At 35.6% G+C, this 25,494-nt stretch overlaps 1 protein-coding gene across 4 annotated transcripts in view; it reads right to left on the reverse strand.

Moving 5' to 3' along the window:
• Positions 1-25,494, reverse strand: part of MCTP1 (multiple C2 and transmembrane domain containing 1) — a 550,214-nt gene that overhangs the window by 143,885 nt on the left and 380,835 nt on the right. For all 4 annotated transcript variants that reach the window (XM_068533874.1, XM_068533867.1, XM_068533860.1 and 1 more), the window contains 5 exons: positions 19,605-19,707; positions 17,756-17,858; positions 17,324-17,425; positions 16,869-16,943; positions 14,523-14,642 (listed from right to left, as the gene is read on the reverse strand). In XM_068533874.1, the coding sequence (XP_068389975.1) occupies positions 14,523-14,642; positions 16,869-16,943; positions 17,324-17,425; positions 17,756-17,858; positions 19,605-19,707 (503 nt within the window). The remainder of the gene's footprint in view (positions 1-14,522; positions 14,643-16,868; positions 16,944-17,323; positions 17,426-17,755; positions 17,859-19,604; positions 19,708-25,494) is intronic.

Genomic DNA, 25,494 nt, shown 5'->3' on the forward strand with positions numbered 1-25,494 from the left:
CTGCTTTTGCTTATTTTGTATTACACAGAGGAAAGCACAATGAGGCTACCAAGCTTAGAAACCCTTCATGACCAATTCTCTTCCAGACTGTTTCACATTCATAGTTTTATAATGAAGGTCAAGAGGTACAATTCTCACCAACCAAGAAGAGCATCTGTGTGCGTTACTGGGGCCAGAAATGTCCTATATGGTGTTATTCAAGGGCCACTTGAAGGCTCTACCTGCTCTCGGATATCCCAGTTACAACCATTTACACCTGCTTGTAAGTAAGGGCTTGGATGTCTAAGAAAATCAGAAATACTTTGTCCACAAGGCCAGTGATAAAATGTGCATATGTTATCTGGAGGTGGCGCATTCCCACTCCTAGACAACAGATTTGATCATCAGATGATACAGGGCACAGGTGAGTTTCAGTGACATCATCATGGCAGACACAAGCAGAGGGTAGCAGGGACCATAATGCAGATAATGGGGAGTAATCCCAGGATAATGATGTGCCCAGATGGGTATCTGATGGGGAGAATGGAAAATGGTGAAAGAAGGGATGGGTTTAAGGGTAGAAAGGTCATCACATCCTAGAGACATTATTGCACAATGGGCCTTTACCATAGAGTTCTCCTCTCCTTACTCAGTGAAGAAACACTAGAAATTCTGAAATAAATAGAAAAAGGGAGAGCTCAAGGGCCTAGTTATATATGCTAAAACATAGTAAGAAAATTAAGTATTAAACCCTGGCTCAACCCCTCACAGCCCTGGCTTGTTTGAGGTGGGGGTCATGAATTTTGCTTAAAGCAGGGCTCACGAATGCTCTTGGATATATTCCTACTTGGACTCAGAAAAGAAGTGAAAATGAGGCTGCGGGGAATGGACATAATTGAGTAACTATTCAATTATGGCAACTGCTAGCTAATGAAGACCTATTACAACTAAGTTTTTAATAGAAAATGTGCTAATTGACTATGTTGGAACTCAGAACAAGCATATGGCTAAGATGTTTGATTACCTAGTCTGGCTCCATGTCAGTGATCAACTATAACACTGTAAAAATAAGGGTTTCTATGACAACTACTGAGCTTGCTGACTAAGGTGTGGGTGACCAACTTGAGGGATGAGTTTCTCCAAATCATGTACCTTCCATTAGTCCCACACTGTGTGACCTGGAGGCTCACCAGCCGAAGTGTGTTTTTTCTTGTCCCTTACTCAAAACATCCGTCTTGCTCTCAGCCTTGGCAAAGCTTAAATCAGACTCTTACGTGAAGAATAGAGCATAGTATTTATTTTTTAATCAGAAAGGGTATATAAAGCTATAAATTTAATCTGCTTATAGAAGTGAAACAAGTCAACACACAGTCCACCTAGGTCTGAGTCTAGCGTTCAACCTCAGGAGTGATTATAATGATTTCTGAAGTTTCTGGAGAGGGCCAGTCTCGAAGTCAAAGACAGCCTGTACAGCAACTTTCAGGAGATGGGTATTTCATCATCCATAATTTTAGACAAAAACTTTCTTTTCCAAGGTCATTCTAAACTAAAATTCAAAACAGGTGTTTGATCCTAAGGCTGTAACCAAAATATTCCCCCTTATAGCCTGCGACTCCGATAAGACTTCCCTCGGAAATATAATGGTTACATAGCCCTTGTATGGCTTTAACAAACCCCTATTTTCTTCTTTCTGCACCATACAATGTGCAGTCTATTTGCACCCATTCAGGACTAAATTACAGATAAAGTTACAGCAAATTTGTTTTCTCAAAAAAGCAGTCAGCCCTAATATCCCTTGAGTAATAAAAGCCTTGTCTTTCATTCAGAACTAGAACTGGCATAATTTTCTCCAAGAAACAAACTCCTACTTCCTGCGACAATGGACCTGTTCTTAAAATTCTGAATGGGATACAGCTCAATTTGCAGGTGTTCAGGTATAAAGGTAAAAGGGCATTTGACCCCCCAACTGGCAATTGTTGCTGTGGTAGGTAACTTCATTCTCCTAGTTATATCATTCTATTAGATAAGCTGCCAGAGTTTTCAGCTCTGAATTACAGAGGTAGGCTCAAGTGAATCAATAATTTATACAGATATATCTCATTCATTCTGATGGTATAAAGATACATACTAACAGCCTGCTGCAGCCACAGAACAAAGCCAGTGAGACATTATTTAAAAAGAAAGAGAGAAAAAGAAACCCATTTATCTATGTGAGCAAAAACATTACGTAATAATGACCTCATGGCTTATTAATTTTATTTTTCAACTGTTTTAACAAATACTGTGATGAGATAAATAAGCCTTTTATGAATCTCAGTGAGGTTGCTCTGGCGATCATTAAGCTATTTCAAACTCTCAGATTGATTTTAAAATAGAATGATGTTTTACATACCAATATAATACAAATCACTTGAAAAGATTCGCGCATCTAAGAAGTTTACATTAACTAGCTTAACTAAATCCCTCAAATATTTCATTACTGAGTTTCAGTATAAACTTACTTTTTAAAAGATGAGAATCAAATACATTTAGGGACTGTACACTAAGACTATTGTTAATATAGCCTTATGCTGTTAATTATTACCTGGGGACAATTACATAGTGTTTCATTCACTAATACTATGACATTTTTATTAACTCATATTTCCTGTGCTAACAGTGGTGCATTAAAGAAGTTATAAATAAGAGGGCAGCAAATATTAAAAATGTCTACTTTAAAATTCTTCAATCATGTTAAAGGGAATCTGAGTTCCTTCCAAGGAAAACAGTACCAAAACCAGTGTGGTTACAATATAAATTAATAATCAATAGCCTAGATGGCTTGAATAATATTTTTTTAAGTTTCTGTTGTCTTGTCCTTAAGGATGAAGGGAATTCATGATCTAAAAACATGATAAAAATCTCTCCTAGCAACTTTAATTATAAACAGTGACTGTTACTTGACAGATCTGAAAATTTATTTGAGGATAAGATGCATTAGAATGGGTGCCTTGCCCATTCTACTTCTTTTAGTTCAAGGCCGGACACATGTCTGGCTTGAACACATGAACGGATTATGTTCAGAGCTGGTTCAGGAAGACTGTGCAAAACTAATCAGGGTAATAGATCCAAAGAGAAGGAGGGTAGCAATTAGAGATAATACTCAGGTACCCTATTTTCCTCCACATGGAGAAATTTCCCTTCTTTTCCAAGGAAACCCCTTGGGAAGTAGGGCAGACAATAAAAGTCTGAAAGAAAAGAAAGTACGCATAGGAAAGACAGAACGAGAGCGAGAGCGAGCGAGAGAGAGAGAGAGAGAGAGAGAGAGAGAGAGAGAGAGAGCGAGCGAGCAACGCTGTAGTCTCTACCTAGAGTCCTTTAGCCTTTCTGTGTTATGCTCTGGGGCTGCCTGATGTAATCAGTTAACATTTCTGGCCTTCCAAGAAAATATAGCTTCTCCCTTAAAAGTAGAGAGAAGAAGGAGAAATAATGGAGTGCCCCATTTCTGACAGTCAAGAAGGAGAGTAGAGAAATGTTCCCACACTGATCTCATTAAGATGACGAAAATAATGAGTGTGAATCTTATGTATGAATCTCACAGTAGATAGAGGAGGGCATAAATGTATCCCACATTCACCCTTTTATGATGCCTGATATACTACATTTATTCTCAGCTTCATCTGATACTACTGTTGGGGGTTTCTGTTACAATATTACAGCTTTAACTCCCAGTTTTGCCGCTGAAGTCATCTGAGTCAGTCATTCAACACAGCTTTATTGAGTGTGCATGAAAACGGGGAAGATCTGTTAATGGAACTGAAATGCATCTCAAGTAGAACAGCCTGAATTTATCTCCTGTCACTGGTTGTAATAATGGATTAAAAATACGGAAAAATGGCATTTTTCAGTTTGCAATCTATTTTTTTCCTAGTTCCTTAAACTTAGGTTAAACATTCTAGTCAATTAGAAATAGAACCCAGGTAGTATTACGTCTCCCGCATATTTTTGGAGGCAGACTCATGCATTTTTAGCAAACACTGATGAGAAATTTTTCCTTGTGATTTACTTCCCTTTCTTAGGTCCAGTGTAGGATATTTCCAAATAATAATTTTAAGTTAAATCATTTTCTCAAGATTGATACAAATTTTGAAAGGTTACAACAGCTCTCAGAAACAAAAACCTGTGTTGTTGTGGTCTTATGTATTATTCAAGCCTAAATGATCCAAGGGCCCTCATACTTAAGGACTTCAAAGCATTTCATATAGATGATTTCATTTAGCTTTCTTCACTCCGGTAACTCCAATAGCAATAAATTGGTGCACCAAATTTATAGCAAACTATACCTCACATAATTTATATAACAAAGTGGGAAACACCCTACAAATTCTAATAGTATCTTAACATATGCCCAAATTATTATTAATTCAGTACTTCCACCACTTTGTAAAGGAATATACGCTTCCATTTTTTTGCTTAATTATATGCTAGAAAAGTTTTGATCTATGTAATTTTAAAGGAAATTTAGGATTAAAGCAAAACAATGAAACTGGATCACCAGTTTTCCTAGGTAATTCACAATACATACACTTTTTTCCTGGCATTTATTCAGTCTAATGGAAATTTAGGCCATGGACAGGTTCATCTCAGCTACCATTAAATCAATATGGATCAATATAGATGGTTTAAACTGTTTAAGCAACTCATGAAAGTATGTGTTTGAAACCTGGGAAATATATTCTTAATGAGTCTACATTTACTTTCGGGAATAAGTAATTTATACTACTTAGAGGCCAAATGACATTTCTTTGCTTGTCTAAAATGTACCTCACTTAAATACACAGTGAACTTTTTGTGTCCTTTATTACTATATACACATCTCTGCAGTGTTTGGGGGAGCCGTAATGTGATGTGATCGCAACTAATAGAGAAGTTCATCAGAAGATAAGATATGCACTTATTACTTGAACTGCAGGAATAATACTAAGCAAAGTGAGCACAGATTTACTATTTTGAATAGGCAGTTCCAGCCCTTTCGATCAACACATTCCTGAATAGGGAATACCAAGAACTGGGAGCCTAATTTTACACGCTTAGAACTCTATAGAACAATGTCACTTGGTTTTCCTTAATTAAGGACAACTTGACTTATAAACTTCGGGACAGAGATTCTCTCCCTCTCTCTCCCTCTCTCCCCCTCTTCTTCTCTTCTCAATGCTGCTGTCTTCTAAGCGTCCATTACCAACAACTGGGGGAGAAGAAGAGTTAGTGCCTCAGTAAGTTCCTCTCCCTTATGGCACTTTAATTTCCTCTACTGTAAAATGATGTCTAAGATGCCTTCCAACTGTAACATTCTATGAATTCATCTGCACCCTTAAAAGCCTATACAATCTCCACCTTTGTAGACCCTTGCCTTTGCCATGAAGAAGGTGCTCTATCCTGAGGTAGGATTGGGGTAGGTGTGTTCCTGGCATCCTGAGAACCAAGCCATGATTGCATTGAATCTACTTCCTACATGTGATATTTCCATTCTACAGCTAGTACTCTACGAAGGGACTGATAGGCTTTGTGAATGGTTCTATGTCAGTATTTATGATATTGCCACTGTGGGGAAATGCATTCCAAGGTTTAAGCAGCTATCTTACAAAACAGACTTTTACATCTTGTTTGGAGGTTGTGAGTCTATATGAAAAAATATGTAGTTTTAACTACATATCAACCAAGATTTAGGACTTAGAAAAAAAACTGTGGTAGGAGGCTCATATTCTGAGAATTTAAAAAATAAAGGAAACAGTGCACACCCAAACTAGTAGAACCTTGGTTAAAGATCTCTCTTAAAAATACCAGCCTCCTGGTTGAGGCATGCAGTAGTCTCTTGCAATGGAAAAACCAAACTCGATTTAAAATAATTTAAACAAAACCAGATAAGTTTTCAATATTGCTGCCTAACTAGAAAAAGGGACCTCAGCTATCTGAATTTCTATATTTATGAATTAATTTTCCCTGAGTAGCAGCCATTACTTTACTAATATCACTTCAAAATATAACACCTCTTATACGCAACTTCAGCATAATAATTTGTGGATAATTAATGGACTACTTGTAGCCTTGGCAATCTCTTATTTTAAATGAAATCCAGAAGATTTCTCTAAGGAAAATAGTATTTAATTCACCAACATTTTATGACAAAATTGAATGATATATTCTTGTTTCAAACATGTAAGTATTGCCTGAAGTCTTCTTGGCAGAAACTGTAAAGATGCTAACTATGGAAAATGCAGCTGAATTATTTGTATATAGCTAAGTGGAATATAAAACATCATATATTTACTTATTATTGATAAATTACAACAGTAAAAGTTTTTTGATTCCTCTGGGGAACTGGGTAACCAGCCATACAGAATAGCCAGTAGAACGTGTATCTTCCCTGTTTTAAATGACTTTCCTATTCCACAACCCTTTTTCCTTCCCTTCCAATGAAAATCTAATAGGTAAGCAAGCCTAATAAAGCATGCTTTTATATCTCTAACATAACGATATTCATTTAGGAATATAAAGACTATCTATTAGTCATAACTATAGTACAATGTATGGACAAAACCCATCTAACCTTCATAATGATAGAGGTTATATTACTTAGGCCAGAATTAATATTCTCCCCACTTCTCCATTTCAGTGAAGCACAACAATGCACCCTTGGAATCGGTGTAGAGAAGAAAACTCTCATATGGGTTTTCATAAGGGGAAGATTCAATTTTTCAATCTCTATGAAGCCAAACAAAATCTTTCCTTTCACTGGACTCCAATGTAGTCAGTAATTTTGTATAGAGATCACTAATTCTTTCTCCAGACTGATTACCTATGGGAATAACTTGCATTGTATGCAAACTACCAAAAATCTAAGCTAGACTTTACCACCAAGAGCATGAAAGTAAACATAGTTAAACTCACATTAAACTTCATCTAGAGCATGAATTCTCAACAGGGTTGAGATGGCACCCAAGGGGGTAAAAATTGGTTCTTGGGGGAGAGCAAAAAGAGTCTTAGGTATCACAATGATCTGTGGCCCTTCAAAGCTCAACACTCCCTGAGAAAATCTGATTCCTTAGTATTTCATTTCTCTCATTAAAGTAAATGAAAAGCTTCCCCTTGGTGAGGTGAATATGAGAAAAACAGAGAAACACTGATTTAAAACAAAATAAAAGCCAAGCTTTGTCTCTAAAATCTTTTTTCCCATCCTTAAAATCAGGGTTGCCTTTCATTTTTATCTAAATATCTGTTTACACTTTGATGTGATTTCTATCTTTCCTTGCTTCTTAGCTTTTCTCTGATTTTCTCTTCATTACTTCCCTTTGAGCCAGTGGCTGATGACTGGTGCAAACACGAGAAATGGTCACTCTTTCATCTTCCCTCTGTTACTGATCTCTAATGTTACCACTTGCTGAGTATTGGATCTCTGTCATCACAGCAAAATAGAGGACGCAACACAGTGTCACAACTCACACACTTACTATGGCAGGAGTGACTACTGCATCTATAGTCGATTCTGACTGTAATGTTAAATCGTGGTAAAATGATGGCAAGAAAAGAGGCAATGAAAATCTTCCTTAGCAGCATTTCAGGTTAGTTTCTCACTTGGTACATTAACTCTAATACACCACAATTCTAAGGTATATCTTCATAATTGGCCAAAATAGAAAAATCAGACAATAGAAAGCATTCTACTCCTTATTTCTTAATATTTACCCAATGCAAAGGGGCATGAAAACATGTGGAGAGTGAAGTCACTGTCTAAAGTATATTAATGACTGCATTGCTGTTGTAATTTACAATCTTTCAGAAGAGTTATTACTCTTACTTTACAGAATTTTACTAAAATAAATTATACAATTATCTCATTCATTTAAATTTTCTCCTTTGAAAAACACCTTACAGAATAATATTTTGCAATGGAATATGGCTTGCTATTTTGCTTAAAATGCATGTGCCTAACAATTTAGATTGAAGCTAGGGGGTGGAAAATTTTTCAGAGGACAAGAACATTGGTTTAGGAATCTGAGGACACATAGTGAGACACCTCTGATTTCATTATTTTATAAGTTTTGATCCTTAGTCAACTTAGTTGTAAAATCTGGATGCAACATATTTTTTAAGGGTCTCATAAAGGTTTTGAGGCTGTAACTACCTGATGCATAATACAAGGAGGCTGCCTGGGGAAATGGCACAGCAGCCATACAGCCAGAAGGAGACCACAATGAGGCACTGGTGTCACCCCAACTTTCATTGCACATACCATTAAGGTTCATGAGAAGGCTAATTCCTAGATTCAATATGGTATCATTGTTATGCTGATGATATCTGCAGTTTATGTTTGATTATAATATAGCACAACAGTACTGTACTTGAGAAAAAGTGAAATAACTCGATTTTCCTCAAATCACCCACAGAAGAAAACGTCCCCAGATTATAGCATCTTACTACTTCCTGCTTTAGAGAACAAAGGAGGGAGAGTAGAAATAATAGAAAATGTGTGCGATGTGTTATAAGAATTAAATTCTTCTTGTTGAAAATATAAAATAAAATTTAAGAGGAGTAAGCTTTTCAGAGAGTAGTAGACTCTGTGCCTTATGTTATCATCTCCCTCCAAAGAGCAGGAGCCCCTTTTGCTGACATCGATTAAAATAAACAAAAAAGGGTATTGGCACCATTTAAAGAAAGCTAAGCGCTGATTTGAGGAAGTGCTGCATCGGTATATGTAACAGCCACAAAAATAAAACAAAAAGATTATACATTTAAATAGACCTGCAAACTGAACTAGAGCATCACTCCTCAAGGATTGGAGAAACCTAGTCAAAATGCTTTGTTTCATTAATATCTGATTTTAGCTAATTGTGATCAATCCTAAAACTCAACTCACTTCTAAATTGTGGTCTCTGGGGGGGCTTTTACACAGTTGCAAGAAATTATATGCAATGCTTTTCAGAAGGTACCACTTAAAAAAAAACTATTTTTTCGTAGGCCAATGCTTGAAAAAAATTTTCCTTCCATGGAATTCAGATAAATTTTGAAAAAATGTATACATCAACTTAAAGTGCCAGCACGTTCATATGAATTGGGCACACAATCTATTTACTGAAAAGAAAAATATAGTACTAGAATCTCCTAAGTGTCAATACTCTTTGACTTTGTAAAAGGCATTTTAGGCAACTTTGGAGGTATACAATCTTCTAAATCAATGAAACTCTGTATAGGCTTTCTTTTTTTCTCACTTACACACTTGTGAAGGAAATGTTTAACGTACCTTTAAAATTTGTGTAAATTAAATTGGAAGTATTGTTTATAAACTTAGTAAGTCCTTATGTCAGAGGAAAGCATCTATAAAGAAGGGTGGGCAAAAGGTCTTGGAAGTTTAGATTTACATAATTCCAGGAAAATTCAAGAATACAAGGATAGGACCATCAGTTATAGATCATTCTGCTTTAGTACTTGTTTCTTTGGTTTTCAGGGGTCCTTCTGTTTTGCTGTTGTGGGGAAAGTAACAAAAATTACATCTGGAACATTTCCAATTTTTTCTGCTGGCACTAAAAAAAAAAGAATGGTAGCAACAACAATAAAAGCTTCTATAAAAATCATTTGAAAATTGCTAGAAACCTGAAGCATAATCTTGTTGGTGTGGTATTACTGATGTCTCACACTCTTTAAAATAGAAATTTCTGTTGAAATTTAAAATTACCTTCCATATGTCCGGTACAATCACCCTCTTTTGTTCAGTGATATGAAGGCTAGTTAAGACTTGAATCTAAACTACAGGTGATATAGACATGTCTTTGTTTTCACATTAACATTTCTTCTTAAGCGATGCTCCCTTTTTAGTCCTTGAACATGAAGGTCACTTAAAATGTCCTTATTGTTTGTAATAACTTTTAGAAAAATCCATATGTTGTTTAATAGCAGCAGGCTTTCTACACAGGAAGTACTTGATAAGGTTTCCTCGGGAGCCTATTGTCTTCAGATCATTGTACTATATTCCCATCGCCTCTGCAAGTTCAGTTCCTCCTTTGCTTGTGCTTCCTCCATTTTTTTTTTTTTTTTAAATCATTTGGCTACACAGAGCTGTCTCATGTCATTCTTTGCATACATCATCACTGTTTTTTCTCTTTGCCTGCATAATGGCCCAGCTTTTCTGAGAGTCGCTGTTGTCCAGAGTGTGATCCTTTACTAAAATGGGGATTGAATGAAGGTGGAGCTCAAATTATCTAGGAGCAAAGGGAAACCAGGCATTTGAAAACGACCCAGAAAGGAACGAGTAATGAACCAGAGTGGCCTCAATGAATTGCTGTAGAGGGAATTCTCAGTTTTGACACAAAAGGAATGCCTGGATACCAAGGAAAACCTAGGGGGAGAATCTCGGTAGGAAGCCTGCCTCATCGGCTGGTCAGCCCGGAGGGCTGAAGCCAGTAGCTCTCCAGATAGGAACAGAAACACATGTATTTTATGAGTAACAGTTAAGCATTCAAACATGCTGTTTTGGAACACAAGGTAAGTACCTTGGAGGAGTTGACATCCCTTCGTAATTCATGTTCATTGTTCCTCTAAGTAAAATATGTGTCTCCCTTTAGTTATTCTGTTAGGAATTGTACTTTAAAGGCAAGAGGACATTTTTGATAATGCACATCTTAAACTTTTCATTAAACTACCAAATTTAAATTCTACCTTTTTGTGCACTCTGACATTTTTGTCTGGCATTTTCATTAATTTTGCGACATACATAAATGTAGCTGAAATGTTAACTGATCAATACTTTGTCTCTCTCATGTAGCACTAGCGCTCCATTCCCTAAGGACCACACAGCAGAACAGAAATTAAATGTGTAAAATATCAAATGTTAATGTTAAACACAGCGGCACTTACTGTATAACGACAGAAAAGGCTAAAACAATTCCAAACGGACAGATGGTACCACAAATTATCTACAATCCCATTTAAAGATTAAAGTTTGTCCTGTAAAATAATTCTTTGACGCACACTGAAGTGTGTCCTTTTTACTGATAGCCCGGTTGTCCAATTATTTTTGTGCTCATTAAAGTGAGAAATGACAGTACTGAAAAGAAAGAGAGAATGTACACTTTTTTTTTTTTCCATGTTGCACCCACTGACATCCACAAGAACACAAATGTCTGGTCAAGAGCCTGATGAAAATTAGGCCCAATTTATGAGACATTTCCACGTCTACAATAGATGATTCCCAAAGACAAGCGGTTGTGCCTTCCACATCACATACGTCTGTGTTTGCTCTTAAGCATACAATATTCATAGTAAAATTTAGAAACCTAATTCATAGCACACAACAACAAGGACATTCATTCCCAGGAACGTGTTTGCTTATATTTCATCCATCACCTTCCAGGCCGATTTCCACTTCTAATACTGTAAGCCAGCTTTGAACCTTCCATAGAGCACATAGGTAGCACAAAAAGAAGCCAGGGCAGCTCTCCCCCTGCATTTCACATACTCTCCACTTTAACTGACATAGGGACAAAAATTATTGTTTTTCCATTTTAATTTCATTATTCTACATTTATTTTTGGATAGTAAATTAGAAAAGAAAAATAAAATGGAATAGAAAAAAGGCACTTAAACATAAAGTTTACTGATCTGGGCCTAAAACCAAGCGGCATAATGGTACAAATGCATGTGCTCCATGCGAGGCAGCTGCATTTATGAAAAAGTGGGCCAAGTGGAACCAATAGACCCGTGATCCATCAACAGGGAATGATGGGAACAATATGTTTATAACAATGGGGTGCTGCTCATAGCTTCTCCTAATGGAAAGCAGTTGTTTTCAAAAAACTGGCCTAAAAAAGGCTCTGGTTATGCAATAAGATCTTTGAAACATTTCATTTTTAAATACATCATTTAATATCTACAAGATGAATAAAAATCCTACAACAGTTATTTTTTCCCAAATCGTTATGATATTAAGATTACAAGGTACATATTTTAAAAGCTCTTTTAAAAAGGAAATAATATCCACGTGGCTTGGGGCAAGGTACTTAACTTGTCTGTGCCTCAGCTTCTCCCTCTGTATATCAGGAAAATAATAGTATCTACCTCATAATAAGGTTGTTGGGAATATTAAATTTATTAATGCATGAAAAGCACTTTCATGCTTTAGTGCCTGTAAAACAGTTCTTTGGCACATAGACTTGTAATAAATACTGGTTGTTGTTATTATTATATAAGGATCTTTTTGTATCAGAATTTAATCTGAGGCTAAAATAGATGACTGAGAGAGGATTATGAAATAGTTTAGAATTCAAATGGAAGGTCTAGGAAAAATTGCTACAAAGCATTAAGCTATGTCTATCATCATTTAATAGCTAGCTTTATTAGAGCAAACCCTTATTTATATGGTATCATTGAAGAAAGTTTCTCCACATAAGAAAAAAATTTCAGAATGACTGACTGACTGGATCATTGGTTGGTCTATTGATTTAGATAGTCATTTTCATTGGGAGCCTACTAACGCTAGATACTCTTCAGGTGATGCTAAAGTCCCAGGTGAAAAAGGCAGGGTCCCCATTCTCCTGGAACTCTTAGTTCAGGTTCAGATAAATGAAGCTGGCTTTTGTTTTCATTGTTTTAATAACATTCAGTGGAATGTAATTCAGTGCTTCCTTTTTTTTTCAATAAAACCATTAATATTGTTGTTTCTTCTCAAAAGTACTGTTAATGTGCATTCACATTGTAGTTTTTGGTCTCTCTTTTTCCACCATCAGTGTCAGGAGTCCCTTTTCCTACCTTTATTGTGGCCTCCCCCGCCCCCCTTATTCTGAAAGCATCTTGCGTTCAGCTTGTGTTTTGTAGGACCCGGTCTGTTAGAAACTGACCACCAGCTAAGAGAGAGACTAGTACATTTCTTCCCCAGTGAATTTTGACTCCCTTTCAGGGAAATTACTCAAGTACCATCATGTACATGTAGCTAAGTTTCTCAGAGTTTCACTGCCTGATTTTTTTTTTTCAATCAGAAAGAAATTGTGGAAAAAAAAGTCTGCCATCTTGAATTCATTTTACATGAGTGACCTCTAGAAGCCAGATGAAGTTTATGAAGACTTACACACACGCTGTAATGCTAAATTGCTCAAAATGAAGGTTCCTGAACAAATGATATAATTATATAGGTTTCTCTCTTTTCAAATTTCACACATAGCTGTGAGGAATGACTTTGGAAGGAGTGAATCAAAGATGGCAGCATGACATTTTCAGTAGAATATTACTGTGTCTCCTATAAGGCCCCTTGAACCTGGAAGTAATGGCATAAAATACACACAGAAACTCAATATCATTTTTTCCTCATTAACCTCAAAGTGCCTCTATGATGCTGAAAAATAATAATAAAGTTTGTTTAACAGTGCTCCAATGTATTTATTATGTGGAAGAGCTAAATACAAGAACATTGAAAGAGGCAGATTTTCTTTTCTAAAGCTTAATGATGATGACAGTCGCTTTCTTTAAGGAGACAACATGTCTATGGGAAGCAGGCTGCCTAACTTTCTGGTAACTTACAACACAAAGGGACATATACACTCTTTGTTCCATGTGCTCAGACATTAATGAAAGTCCCATACAAGGCCTGAGAGGAGGACAGAGCTCAAAGTACTAAACAGATGTGCATACACTCATTTGAATGGTAATACTAAAATGTTGATTTGTTACTATAATTAAAACTCTTCTTGTAAGCCCCTTATAATAAAGTCATATTCTGAGAAACCGGCAACTATAAGGAAGCAGGAGGTACTCATATTCTAACAAATATGACAATAAAATAAAAGATTTCAAAAGAACAACTCCACTTAAACTTCAAACCGAAACCCTGAATAAGCAAAAATAATGTGAGAGCAGAAAATCCCAGCTGAAGCTCAGAGGAAAGTATTCTTTCAGGTTTTCTAGCTTTGCAAGTTGGTCTCATCAGCAGTTTTTAAATAACCAGAGTAAAAGGCTACAAGATGAACATTGTCAGAGGACTATTTGGATCTATCAAACTCTCACTCATGCCTTTTTAAAAGCTGGAAATCTCAGAAATAATAAAATGTGCCTTAAATAGGTCACATCCACTTCCAACTGATTCACACATTAAATTACTACCAACTAGCATTCTACTGCCAAAGATTTTCATATTTTGAAAAAATATCTACAGGACAAATAAAATTAAAATGAAGATGGTCAAGATTATTATTATTTTTTAATGCTAAGGACTTTTCTTGGCTCTGCTATTGGGATTTGGAATTATGCAATATGTAAAATTTTACATTTTAACTGTCACAGAGAAAATTATACATTGGCTGAGATGTCTTATATTCCGGAAATCTGAGGCGGGGATGTATTCTTGGACTCAGACCCTGAACAATCCATCAGGTTCCTGCCCACGGCAAATCTGCCCAGTCAACTCTCAAAATAGAAGTTTAAAATGGCCACATCAACATAACTGTAACTATTGCCACAGAAACATGCAGCTATGATTACTGAATTTAATGAATAATAATGTAAGTAATACAGTATGATCATACCACAAACGCAGCAAGGCTCCTTGCGGGTGAATCCCAGTCAAAGCAACTACTAATGTAGTATGCAGCATTTACGAGCACCATGACACAACGCTTCATTCTGATAAAGTTTCTTAGTAGCAGCTATAGGAAGATGAAAGTATTATTAGAATTTGCAAGACTAAAACCCATCAGATATGCTACAAAATTCTTCAAGATTAGTGTGATTTAAAATGGATTCAGAAAGTTAATAAAGTTGTAAGAATATACAAAGCAATTTGACTCACAAGTTAGAAGAAAAGAAGTATCTCTAGAGAAGGTGAAAAGAACTAAATTATAAGTGCAATTTCTTAGTTAAATATATTTGCATAAATAATACTATCATGCAAGTTGGGCTACCTCTGTTCAAAAGAAAAAAAAATCTCCAACAGATCAAAAACATTTTTTTGCCACTTAGAATACTGGGAACCTTAAATATATTCAAGAATTCTGAAGTCCTGTGCTTTTAAAATGCTTTAAATGCTTTAATTTCAAGATATTTCAAAGTGAAATGGATAAATAGGGATGGTTTTATTTAGGGCCTTAGGGAAAAACCTGTCAAGTGTTGCTTTATTATAGAAAACTAACATTTTTTTCACCATTTCAGTAGGATTCTCCCTTTCTTACTATCATAGTCTCATTCTCTCTCTCTCTTTTCCCTCTTCCTCTCTCTATCTCTCTCCTTCCCACAATAAATTTCGCCCACATTTTCTCATTACTTTTTCATAATATTGGATTTAGGGAAAAATGTATGGCAAGTACTTTACAAAATCTGTTACTAAAAAAGGTATATGACAAACTATTATATATAAAATAAGCTACAAAGATATATCGTACTACACGAGGAATATAGTCAATATTTTATAATAACGACAAATGGAACAAACCTTTAAAAATTGGGAATCACTATAGGGTACACTTGTAACATATAATACTGTACATCAACTACACCTCAATAAAAAAAAAGAGATAGAAAAGCTACAGATATTGAACAAGAAAAAAAAAGTACATGAGAATTGATATAATTTAAATTAAAAATTTTAAATTAAGGCATGACTGCAGCTGTAAGAAAAACAGCCCGTACGCTAGATATAGGTCCAAAAAATTATATACAGCTATGTTAATAATTAGAGTAATATGTCTGCAGGTTAATGTTTTGCTACTTCCAAGTACACTTCAAGGCCAATCTGGTATTTTAAAGTAGATATGTAAAGTTAACTGGGGTCATATAGAAAAAATAATATATATATGTGTACATACAGATGCGCATATGTGCATACCAGTTTAAACAAGTTAAAATTTCTTTCAGGCAAAGTAAAAAGTGTCCCTATTTGTTTCCTTCTTGGCCCCTGATCACCTTACTTTAAGTGCTACTTTTATAACTTTTAACTATAACTGTGGAAATATGTAATCTGTATTTCTGTTCAGATAGGTATTACATTTGTAACTCACGCATTGTCTTTAAACAACTAAAGATTGCACTGTTTATGGTGAAGTGATTGGATTAAAAACAAAATATTTTTGGCCTTCTAATAGCACAGGAAATTATTAAAGATTTTAACACGCACAAATGAGTTCTGTAAACTTTATAACCTCAAATACATTTGATTTTAGCTGTGTTAATTGGAAGTAAACAATTTTGAAAAGGGGTAGCTTAGTACTCTTTTCTTAACTTGCTATCAAATCGAATTTAAAACTACAAGTCTAATTACGAGATATCAAGCATAATTTTAAATTTCTTCATGATATAAAAATCAGGGTTCCTGATTTTCTATTTTCTTAGCTAAAAATGCCAATAAAAGTTCACTTCTAAAAGATCATAGTTAAAATCTAATTAAGAGGAAGGCTTTCCTTAAAAGATAGAGCCCCCTCTCTCATGGATTAGAGGGAAGAGCTTTATACTGGGCTCACTTTACAGACACCTGCATCATACCTGTGGGTGGTCTGGACATATATTTGAACCTCAGCTTTTGGTGTTCTCATTTACACATTCCATGGCAATCAAACTGTATTTTATGTTCAAAATGATCATTCTTCTGCTAACGCATGAATACATATCCATTCTATGCAGAGCCTACAGTATCCCCTTTCCTTTCTGACCACCCCCATCCAACTTACTAGTTTGGTATTGTCCTTGTTTGATCTTTTAAGGAAAGGAAGGGAAACGAGAAAAAGAAAGAATAAAAGAAAGAGCCATTTCACATCAGTAGATGATCAAAAATTCCATAGTCTTCCCCCCTCCATACCTCCAAAGTTTATCTGAATTTACGTAGATGTTTTACAGATATAATCAAGTCTTCCCAGAGGGATTAATCTTTCCTTGCTTTTTACCTGTTTAGAGAGTCTGTTTTCCTCTTCAATGTACTTCTGTTCTTTGGGTATTAATGTTCGTAAGCTGGCTTTCACCTATACATCAACATATGTGTCTGTTATGGATTAATATAGTACAAATGTTTACAAGTTTTTCACGCAGTTCAATTTGCGATAATTTCGAAAGTTTCAAAGTCCTGGCTGCTGTGCTCATAAAATATAAATGTATACAGTTGCACATGCATGCGCTTCCATTTCTGACGCCGGCAGGCAGCGGCCAGAGCACAGCCACAGCGGCAGCCGCCAGCTATAACAGAAAGTGTGGGTGTGCCAGGCAGTGGCAGAAGCGTATTCTCCAGGATACATCAAGGTTTAGAGAAAATGCGGAATGACAGAAATTCTCTACAAATCAGGAACAAAAGCTTTCATGAAACTGAACTCTTTAGCAGTACAAAAAAGCCAAAGTTAAGACTTACAGCATTAAAAATCACATCTATTTCAAGATAGATGACCCCCTTTGTTGGCCCTGTCAGCTGCTTGTTTTTCAAGACGTAGGCTTTCTGTTCACCATTTTGAATCTGCGGGAAAAGGACATGACAGCCGTCTGTCTCGCGGTCTCCACTGAATACACTCCCTCAGTGACCTTTGACCCCCAGCTGCTGAAACTGACAGAGAACCCAAAACAACTGTGGCAATTCTGACAAGTACCTGTTCATTACCAGGATCAAGTCTGTCAGGAAAAATTAACTATCATGGGATTCAACATGGCCGTGCATTGAGTATGTTAAAATTTTTAGTGTTCTTATTACAGACCTTGGTTGAGAAATGACAGATATAGAGCTGAGGGTTTTTTTTTTTTCCTTGAGCAAAAGCAACACAGAGCAGTGTGTCAGGTGAATGAAACTTACGGACAGCAATGGTATAGCAACTTTGCCCAGAAAGTCAGCACTTCGATCCCGATCTTCATCATAAACTGTCACTTCAAGAACTGAATGGATATCTTTAATGTTGCTGCATAATAAATATATGTAAGGAAAAAAAGACTTCATCAGTGGGGAACAAGAACACAAATGCTTTTGAAAATTTAGATAGCTCCAGCTGATTTGGTATATATGTGTTTTATGTATACCATTTGCATACACATACATAAGGTAGCTTGGTATCTGACAGAATTTCCCACAATGCACCTTAGTAGACATGGTGGTTCTATTATCTGGAACTTTGAATACAACTGTAACTTTAAGTTATAATTTTTCAATAAAATATAATTTCCATCTGGATGGGCAAAGAATAAGTTATTGTAAAAAACAAAAAATCAATAAGTGGCACATTTTTTTTTAGACTTGTCCTATTCTCATTATTACAATAATTCCCATCTTCTTGTTACTCCCACATAAAGCACCACCAGGTTTGATTTCAGCAAGAGTCACAGTATAGTTTATATAATTTTTCTTTTTTATCGTAATAGAACATCTCTTTATCTTTATAGCTGTCACCAAAACTCTGACTTATTTCTATTAGGTTTATAGTAAAAATTAACCAACACAGAGTACAGAATGAGGACAATGTAACGTTGATAGCTATTGTACCACCCTAGGATTTAGAAATTAAGTAGTGTTCCATTATGTTCCAAAGACAACATATGTAATAAACAAGTATGCAAGCTCTTCATATTTTGTTTCTAGAAAAATAAGCCCCAATTGTTGACAGCATTTATTCTTTGATCAAACTGTTTACCAAGAAAACATGAATTAAGAGAAAACAAAAAATGAATATATTCATTACCGAAAGACTGCAACCACATGTGAGAAAAGGCTTTATCAGAGCACAATCAATTAATGGCTTTGATAATTATCAAACCTATTCATTCAATTATGCATTCCAGAGAAAAACACTCTCCACAACCTTCTTAGGAGTGCAAGTCTCCTGACCAGGCTTTCATCTCTTATAAAAATGTGAAATTCCTTAAAGATAAATTGGTCAGATAATTAAATCTAATTAGTTACTGGCTCTTAAGCAAGGACATTATAAGAAATTAATGAGGAATTTAGCAGTTTCTCATATACGAAAATAAAATAAAACTATGTTAGAAAACTTTTAAGAAGTACTTCTGTTTGGAGAGTTTTCCTTTGTTCAGAGTTCATTTCTAAAGCCCAGCTTAAAAACAACAAAAACAAAAAAACCACGGACTTAGGAGATAACTATAGTGTAACATCGGCAGCTTTTACAGTGCATGATCGAAAAGATTTACAAACTTTAAAAAAAAAAAAAGAAAATTAACTCAAAGTGTTTTCTGGTACGTAGGACAGTACTTAATATTCTTATTGTGCTAAAATGCAACAAACCAAAACTAAAACATCTGCCGAATCCGAGACTGGATTGTTTGCTGATTTGAGCAATGGAACAAATAGAGCTTTGTCCTCCTTGGTGTCAGTGCAATTGGGGAGAATTTCAATAGAAAGTATAAAAGGAAGAAGCAGCACGGCAATTCAGTTAATGGGAGCAAAATCCTTCGTCAAATCATATATAAAATGCACAGTTTAAAAAAAATATCTGTGAAAACAAAGAAAAATGGCATACCCTTTCCCCAGGTTTCACTATCAGGAAGGTAATGCAATTATGCAATTCATTGTTGCTGGCAAAGGCAGGCCAGATTCATTGAGTTGTTAATCAGTTAAGAATAAACGCACAAAAATCTCAAAAATAAATATCATTTAGCAGCAGTTTTGAAATGAGCTCAAAGTAATGACTACTTACAATGTGAAGACTTTGTTCCACTCTGGATTGAGATTTTTGTAGACAGTATGTGTTAGCAGCCTATCATTGTTCAGTTCAACCACACAAAATGGGTCACTTTTACCTACAAGAGATATGGAGGGAACATTTTTAGTACAAATAGCACCCACAGTTCACAGTGTCGTGACCGTGACCACACCTCTTTTCTAAAAAGTTTTATAGAAAACAAAAAGTAAAGTACAATTTTAAAAACTAAAAAATAACATCAAAATAGAGTTAGATGTAACTGGGTGATGCTAACAATTGTGATTCAGAGCAATTTAGAACTTGAAAAAAGTAAAAGAGAGCAAATTACATGGCTGCTATTTTAATTTGCAATTTTTTTTTTACAAAACTATTACTATAAGTGCTGGTTACGAGGGGAAACGTGATACATATCCATCCCTAAATCAGATTTTATTTAATTCAACGACCTTTGAAAGGTTCAGCCCCTTTACTTTAATGCATGTATTTTCCAACTCATCTGACTCACTAGGAACTGGTAATAGAAATTCCTAAACAAGTTTATTTTGGGAAAACTGTTCTATTGCAGAATTACAACATTTTAATCTGACTTTAGATTCTCTTCTGAAATATCTATGGCATCACCAAAAGGTAAATTAGACCCTCTGAGGCAGAAAAAAATTCTGCCATTTGAAACTTAACCTCAGTAACCAATCTGCATGTTAAAGAGCAGTATTTTTTCTGTCCACGGAGAGTGAAGGATTTGGAAGTTATCATATATTCAGAGCCCCTCTACTCAGCCATAGTCAAACCTCATCCATTCGGTAATTATATCTTGTGATGTCCTCAATATTTTTGTAATGTCATGTCCTGTATTGTAAGAACCCATAAAGTCATTGGCTCTATGGGGGCAGCATTAATGATATTAGTGCAGCATGTAATTTGTTTGATACCTTATACAAATGACAATGAAATCAATATTTAGAGAAAGCTGTCCAGAGGTCATATCTTTTAAACTACAATATTGATTTAGACTACATAAGAGGTTAATGTGCATATTATTAACTTTAATGATAAAGAATAATTGTTTTAAATGCATTGTGAATTGTAGTCACAGTAGTTTACACTTCTGTGAAAGCTTAAATATCACTGAAGATTTTCAATTAAATTTTAATAGGAAAGAATTCATTAACTATCAGTGACAGATAAGCTATGTATTCCCACACAGCAGTGTATTTACTTTCCATATTGTAATTTTGAAAACGAGCTGTACAAACTGTGACTCACCTTTAATTTAATTTATTAATTTTACATTAAAAAAGAGATTTAATATGTGTGTGTTAGTTCAGCGGCCTCCTATAGCCCAGGATAACTGTGTAATTTAAAATTATGGCAGTCTTTTCAGTTTTTGGTCTTGGGAATAATTTTCAATAAAGAATAGAGAACTGAAGCTCTTTAAGGTCGGGTGAAAATTTTACCTCTGGTTTAGGATCTGTATTTTTCCCCACCTTCTTCAGTCCTCTTGCCCTACCTGTTACCATTCTCATTTACAACTCACACATGCCATGAAAGATGGTATTCAAAAAATTTTTTGTTCATTAAAACACGGTATAATAGGTTTTATTTGCCACATCAACAACTTTATTTTCTCCCAAAGAATTCAGGTACAAGCATGAAAAATAGATTAGTTTTCAAAAACTTAGTTATTCTTAAGGCTCATATTAAGCATCTTCTCTCCACACCTAGCTTTGTGCTGGGTACTATGGTATAAACAAAAGAACAGAGCACATAAACTCCAACCTCAAATAGTTTATAAAAGGTTTGGAGAGATAAAATATATCTACATATAACAAACATAGGGAAGATTAAAGCCACATTTATGATAGAATCCATGTCAAAAGAGTATTTTACTTTCACTTTAGATGAAATGATAAGCTTTGGAAACATTTACTTAAAAGACAAGTGTAACTCTCATACTCTTCCTTGGACCTCGTTTTAACTTTTCTTATATACATGTACATTCACGTTAATCAGTAAAAAGTAACTACAAAAAGATAGCACTTTTCAGTATTTTTGTTCCCTCATTTTCACTTGCTTTACTTCAATTACTATTCTATTTCAACGGACCTGGTTTTACTTGCCCTCAAATGACCAACAATGTGTAATAGATTCAGTCAAAATTGTACCACTGTTTCAATAACAAAACACAAGAACAAACTCCAAAGACCGAAATCTATGGTGAAAAAATTTACTTTAAACTTCTACGAACAGAGGATGAAAATCTTTACTTGACTTTTTTCCCCACAGGAAGTATATTCAGTTGTGTAAGACTGAATACAGTTCTTTCAACCAACCCCATGGAAAGTCTCCCAAATCATCACCTTCTTTGTTGCTGTATTTTTAATTTTCCTGACAGTAGAAGATCTAGAGTCAGTGGTTGGCTAAAGGATCAGAAAGAAACAAAATCTGTGCTTAATGTTTAACATTTTTTCCTATCTTGTTAAGAAACTGATACATTTATCAAACTCTATGCCCATGAGGTAGTGGCAATCCATATTTTCTTACTATTTAATTGATTATTTCTGAAGACCATTCCTAGGGAAAACCAGTATCAGCCATCTATCACCACATTACTTAATCTCTCAGTTACTCTCCTCTACTAGAAGAAACATGTTAAAGAACTAGAGACATTTCCACACCAAAAACAGTGTAGAGCCTTCTAAAGCCACTTCTCAGTCATTCTGCTATTCTAAATTCCAGTGGCATACCATCACTGGCAAAGATATTCTCCTATCAGAACCTATATTATAACTTGGAATGGGTAACCAGTATAATTTTTAAGAGACCATGTTAAACATTATGCAGAGTATAATGGTGCTTACATTAAAAAAAAAAGAGCCTTTTGCCTGAGGTAGACCAAACTGCTATTTAACATGGCTTTAATTCAAGCTGATTTTCCCCAATCTGAAGTCTATTCTTCTTAACCTGCTTACAGTCATATAAAAGACTGACTGTGGTCAGTGACATGACCCAATCCATGTAAATGCTGTCATTTTCATTTTTCTGAAAACTTCTTCTCAAGTTTAACACATCTTCTTCTCAAGTTTAACACATCTTTGATGTCTTCTCAGAGCCCATAGGTTAAAATCCACATCATATGGTATAGAATATAGTCTTTCATCTCCAATCTCAAGGTCCTTAAAGTCCCTTACTTGAGCTGTATCACACCTTTTGATTCCTCAAATATTCCATGTACTTCCAGAGTTCTGGGCAAGGCATTAAAGTTCAAAGTGAAAGCCCAGTGGTCTGGGAAAAAGGGCCTAAACTTTGGAGGCTGAGCAATCTGGGGTTGATACTCACTCTAGGACCCTGGGCCTGTTTCCTCACACATTCAACAGTGACCGTAATGGTCCCTTGCAGATATAATAGTTAGAATACAAGTAGCAGAATGTCTGGCACACTAGCAAGGGCCTCAATAAATAATAGCAATAATAGTAGCAATAATAAGGGCAATTACAATACTTATTATTGTCATAATTGCAAATATTCTCTGAGTTTTTATTATAAGCCCAACATTATGTTTTCAAAAAATTTTATGACTATTCTATGAGAAAGATACTTTTACTATTTCTATTTTATGGAGAGGAAACTGAGGCTGGCAGATTATATAACTCACCAGGTCACACAGGTTGTAGTGAAGCTATTATTCAAACCCAGGTCTATCTGACCTTCAGAGCCCTTGCTCTACCTCTGTGGTCCATGCTCCCTTTAATTAAATAAAATTTAAATGTAAGCCACTAGGCAAGACCTTTCCCAATGACTGTGCCATACCTCAGTATTTAGTGGGCCACACCCAAGGAAAGAGTTGGGTAATGTCTTGTCTATAGAGCCATTCATTCAACAAATATTTATGGCTTACCATGTACCAGGCACATTCTATGTGCTGAGGAGACAGAAAACAATTAAAAAACCCCCTGAACTTATGGAGTTTGCATTGAGGAAGAAGAAAGACAATGAATAAGAACATTTTATAGTATTTTAGAAGGTGATAAGTACTATGGAGAAAAATTAAGTTGGGAAGGTCAGTGAGGAGATAAGGAGTGCTGGTATATATGAGTAATTTTTAAAAGGGCTGCCAGAGAAGGTCTCAGTGAGAAAGCGACATATGGGCAAAGAAACGAAAGAGGCAAGGGAGTGACTGTTAGTCAGAGAAGTGACTGTGCCTGGTGTTTCTAGGAATATCCAGAAAGTTAGCGTGTCTGGAGGAATGGATTGGGGGTGGGGGTGTGAGTATTAGATGACACAGTTAGAGAGGTACAGGGAGGGTGGCAAGCCTCTGTAGGATTTAGCTTTCACTCGAAGTGCTAGGGCAAGTTTTTGGAGGGATTTGGGTTGAGGTGTGACAGGATCTGATGGCTGCTATTTGGAGAATAAGGTAGAGAGAGGGCAATGGAGGAGACAGGGAGAAGAGTTAGGAGGATATTACAATAACCCAGGTGACGTAGAGTGGTTCGATTCTGGATATATTTTGAAGGTAGAACCAACGGAATTTGCAGATGAATTGAACAGATTATTTGCAGATTTTGCAGATTATTGAACAATCTATTGTGCCTGATATTATTATTTGGGAATGGAAAACAATTTACCGAGCTTAGCCAAGTCAGTCTTTCTTTGCAAGGTAAAGAAGCATTCAACAAAGTGCTCTGACTAGATATTTCTAGAATCCAGCAGAGGAAAATTTAGGTAAGGAGAGAAAGGCAATTTTATTTTTAACTTCCATTTTCATCTTTTCCTTCTAAAAAGTTATGTTTTTACAGTTATCAGTGTTGATGCCAACATTAGGTCTTTACACACTATGTTATTTTTGACTAATTTAAAAAGAATCCTCCTGCTATTAAAGGCATTAAAGGCATTAAAGGGCAATTAAAAATTAACAGCAATTTCAACCAAAATAACAGTAAACATACAATATCAAATACTATAAACTTACTACTAGAAATTTTATTTTAAAGAAGTGGCTACACATAGTTAATGTGCTTATCTGGTTTGCTAAATGACAGTTTAAATGACTGGCTTTTCAGTTCCTAAATTTTGCAGTCTTGATTATGTGCCACCTAAACAAACAAAAACAATCACAGAAATACCAATGATGGACCTAACCATTAATTATCTCCTTAATTATTCCTTCTTTTCATCCTTTTATCATTCCAGTTAGACCCTGTGATATGCTGCTTTGCTGCTGAAAGTACTGGAGGGGTGGAGTTGACTACAGGATGCAGTGTTGATGTCTATAAAGTGCACTGTACTCTGCAAAGTTCTAGAGAGTGATGCAAAGCCGGCCCCTGTTATCATTTTATTCGGTACTGTCAGGCTAGAAGTGCAAGGAATGAAGGCAGCATCCAAGGTCGAAGTGTATTTTGTTTCTGATCATTTTTGTCTATCTAAAATAAAGAGCATAAATGCATGGGAACAAAGATTATATAATCTCTGTTTCCCTCTTACTCATTCTTGTCAGAAGACTAAAGCACTCTTCCTTAACGTTTGCCATTTTGGCTAAAAAGTGCCTATCCCTCTCCTTTCCAGGGCAAGAAACTGGAGATTTTGGTTTGGATGCAAGATAGAAATTGAAGCAGTGCTGGGTGAGGATGGAGGCAGGGGGGTTGATTGTGTTACCTGCAATGACAGCTAGAAGAGAATCTTAGCTTTCCTTGAGAACATGGCCACTTTCCATGTCGATAATTTCTAGAGAGAAATAGGAATACATTTTGAAGCATTCATTACTTATTGAGTGTCTGCTTGTCTCACCCCAGAGTTATAATTATGATAAGATTTAGTCCAGCTCTCAAGGCACACACAATTTAGTGGGCAGGATAGACATGTAAATACACAATTATAATGCAGGGTTGTA

Source organism: Eschrichtius robustus, chromosome 2 (genome assembly GCF_028021215.1).
Source record: "Eschrichtius robustus isolate mEscRob2 chromosome 2, mEscRob2.pri, whole genome shotgun sequence".
In the NCBI taxonomy this organism is placed as follows: domain Eukaryota; kingdom Metazoa; phylum Chordata; class Mammalia; order Artiodactyla; family Eschrichtiidae; genus Eschrichtius; species Eschrichtius robustus.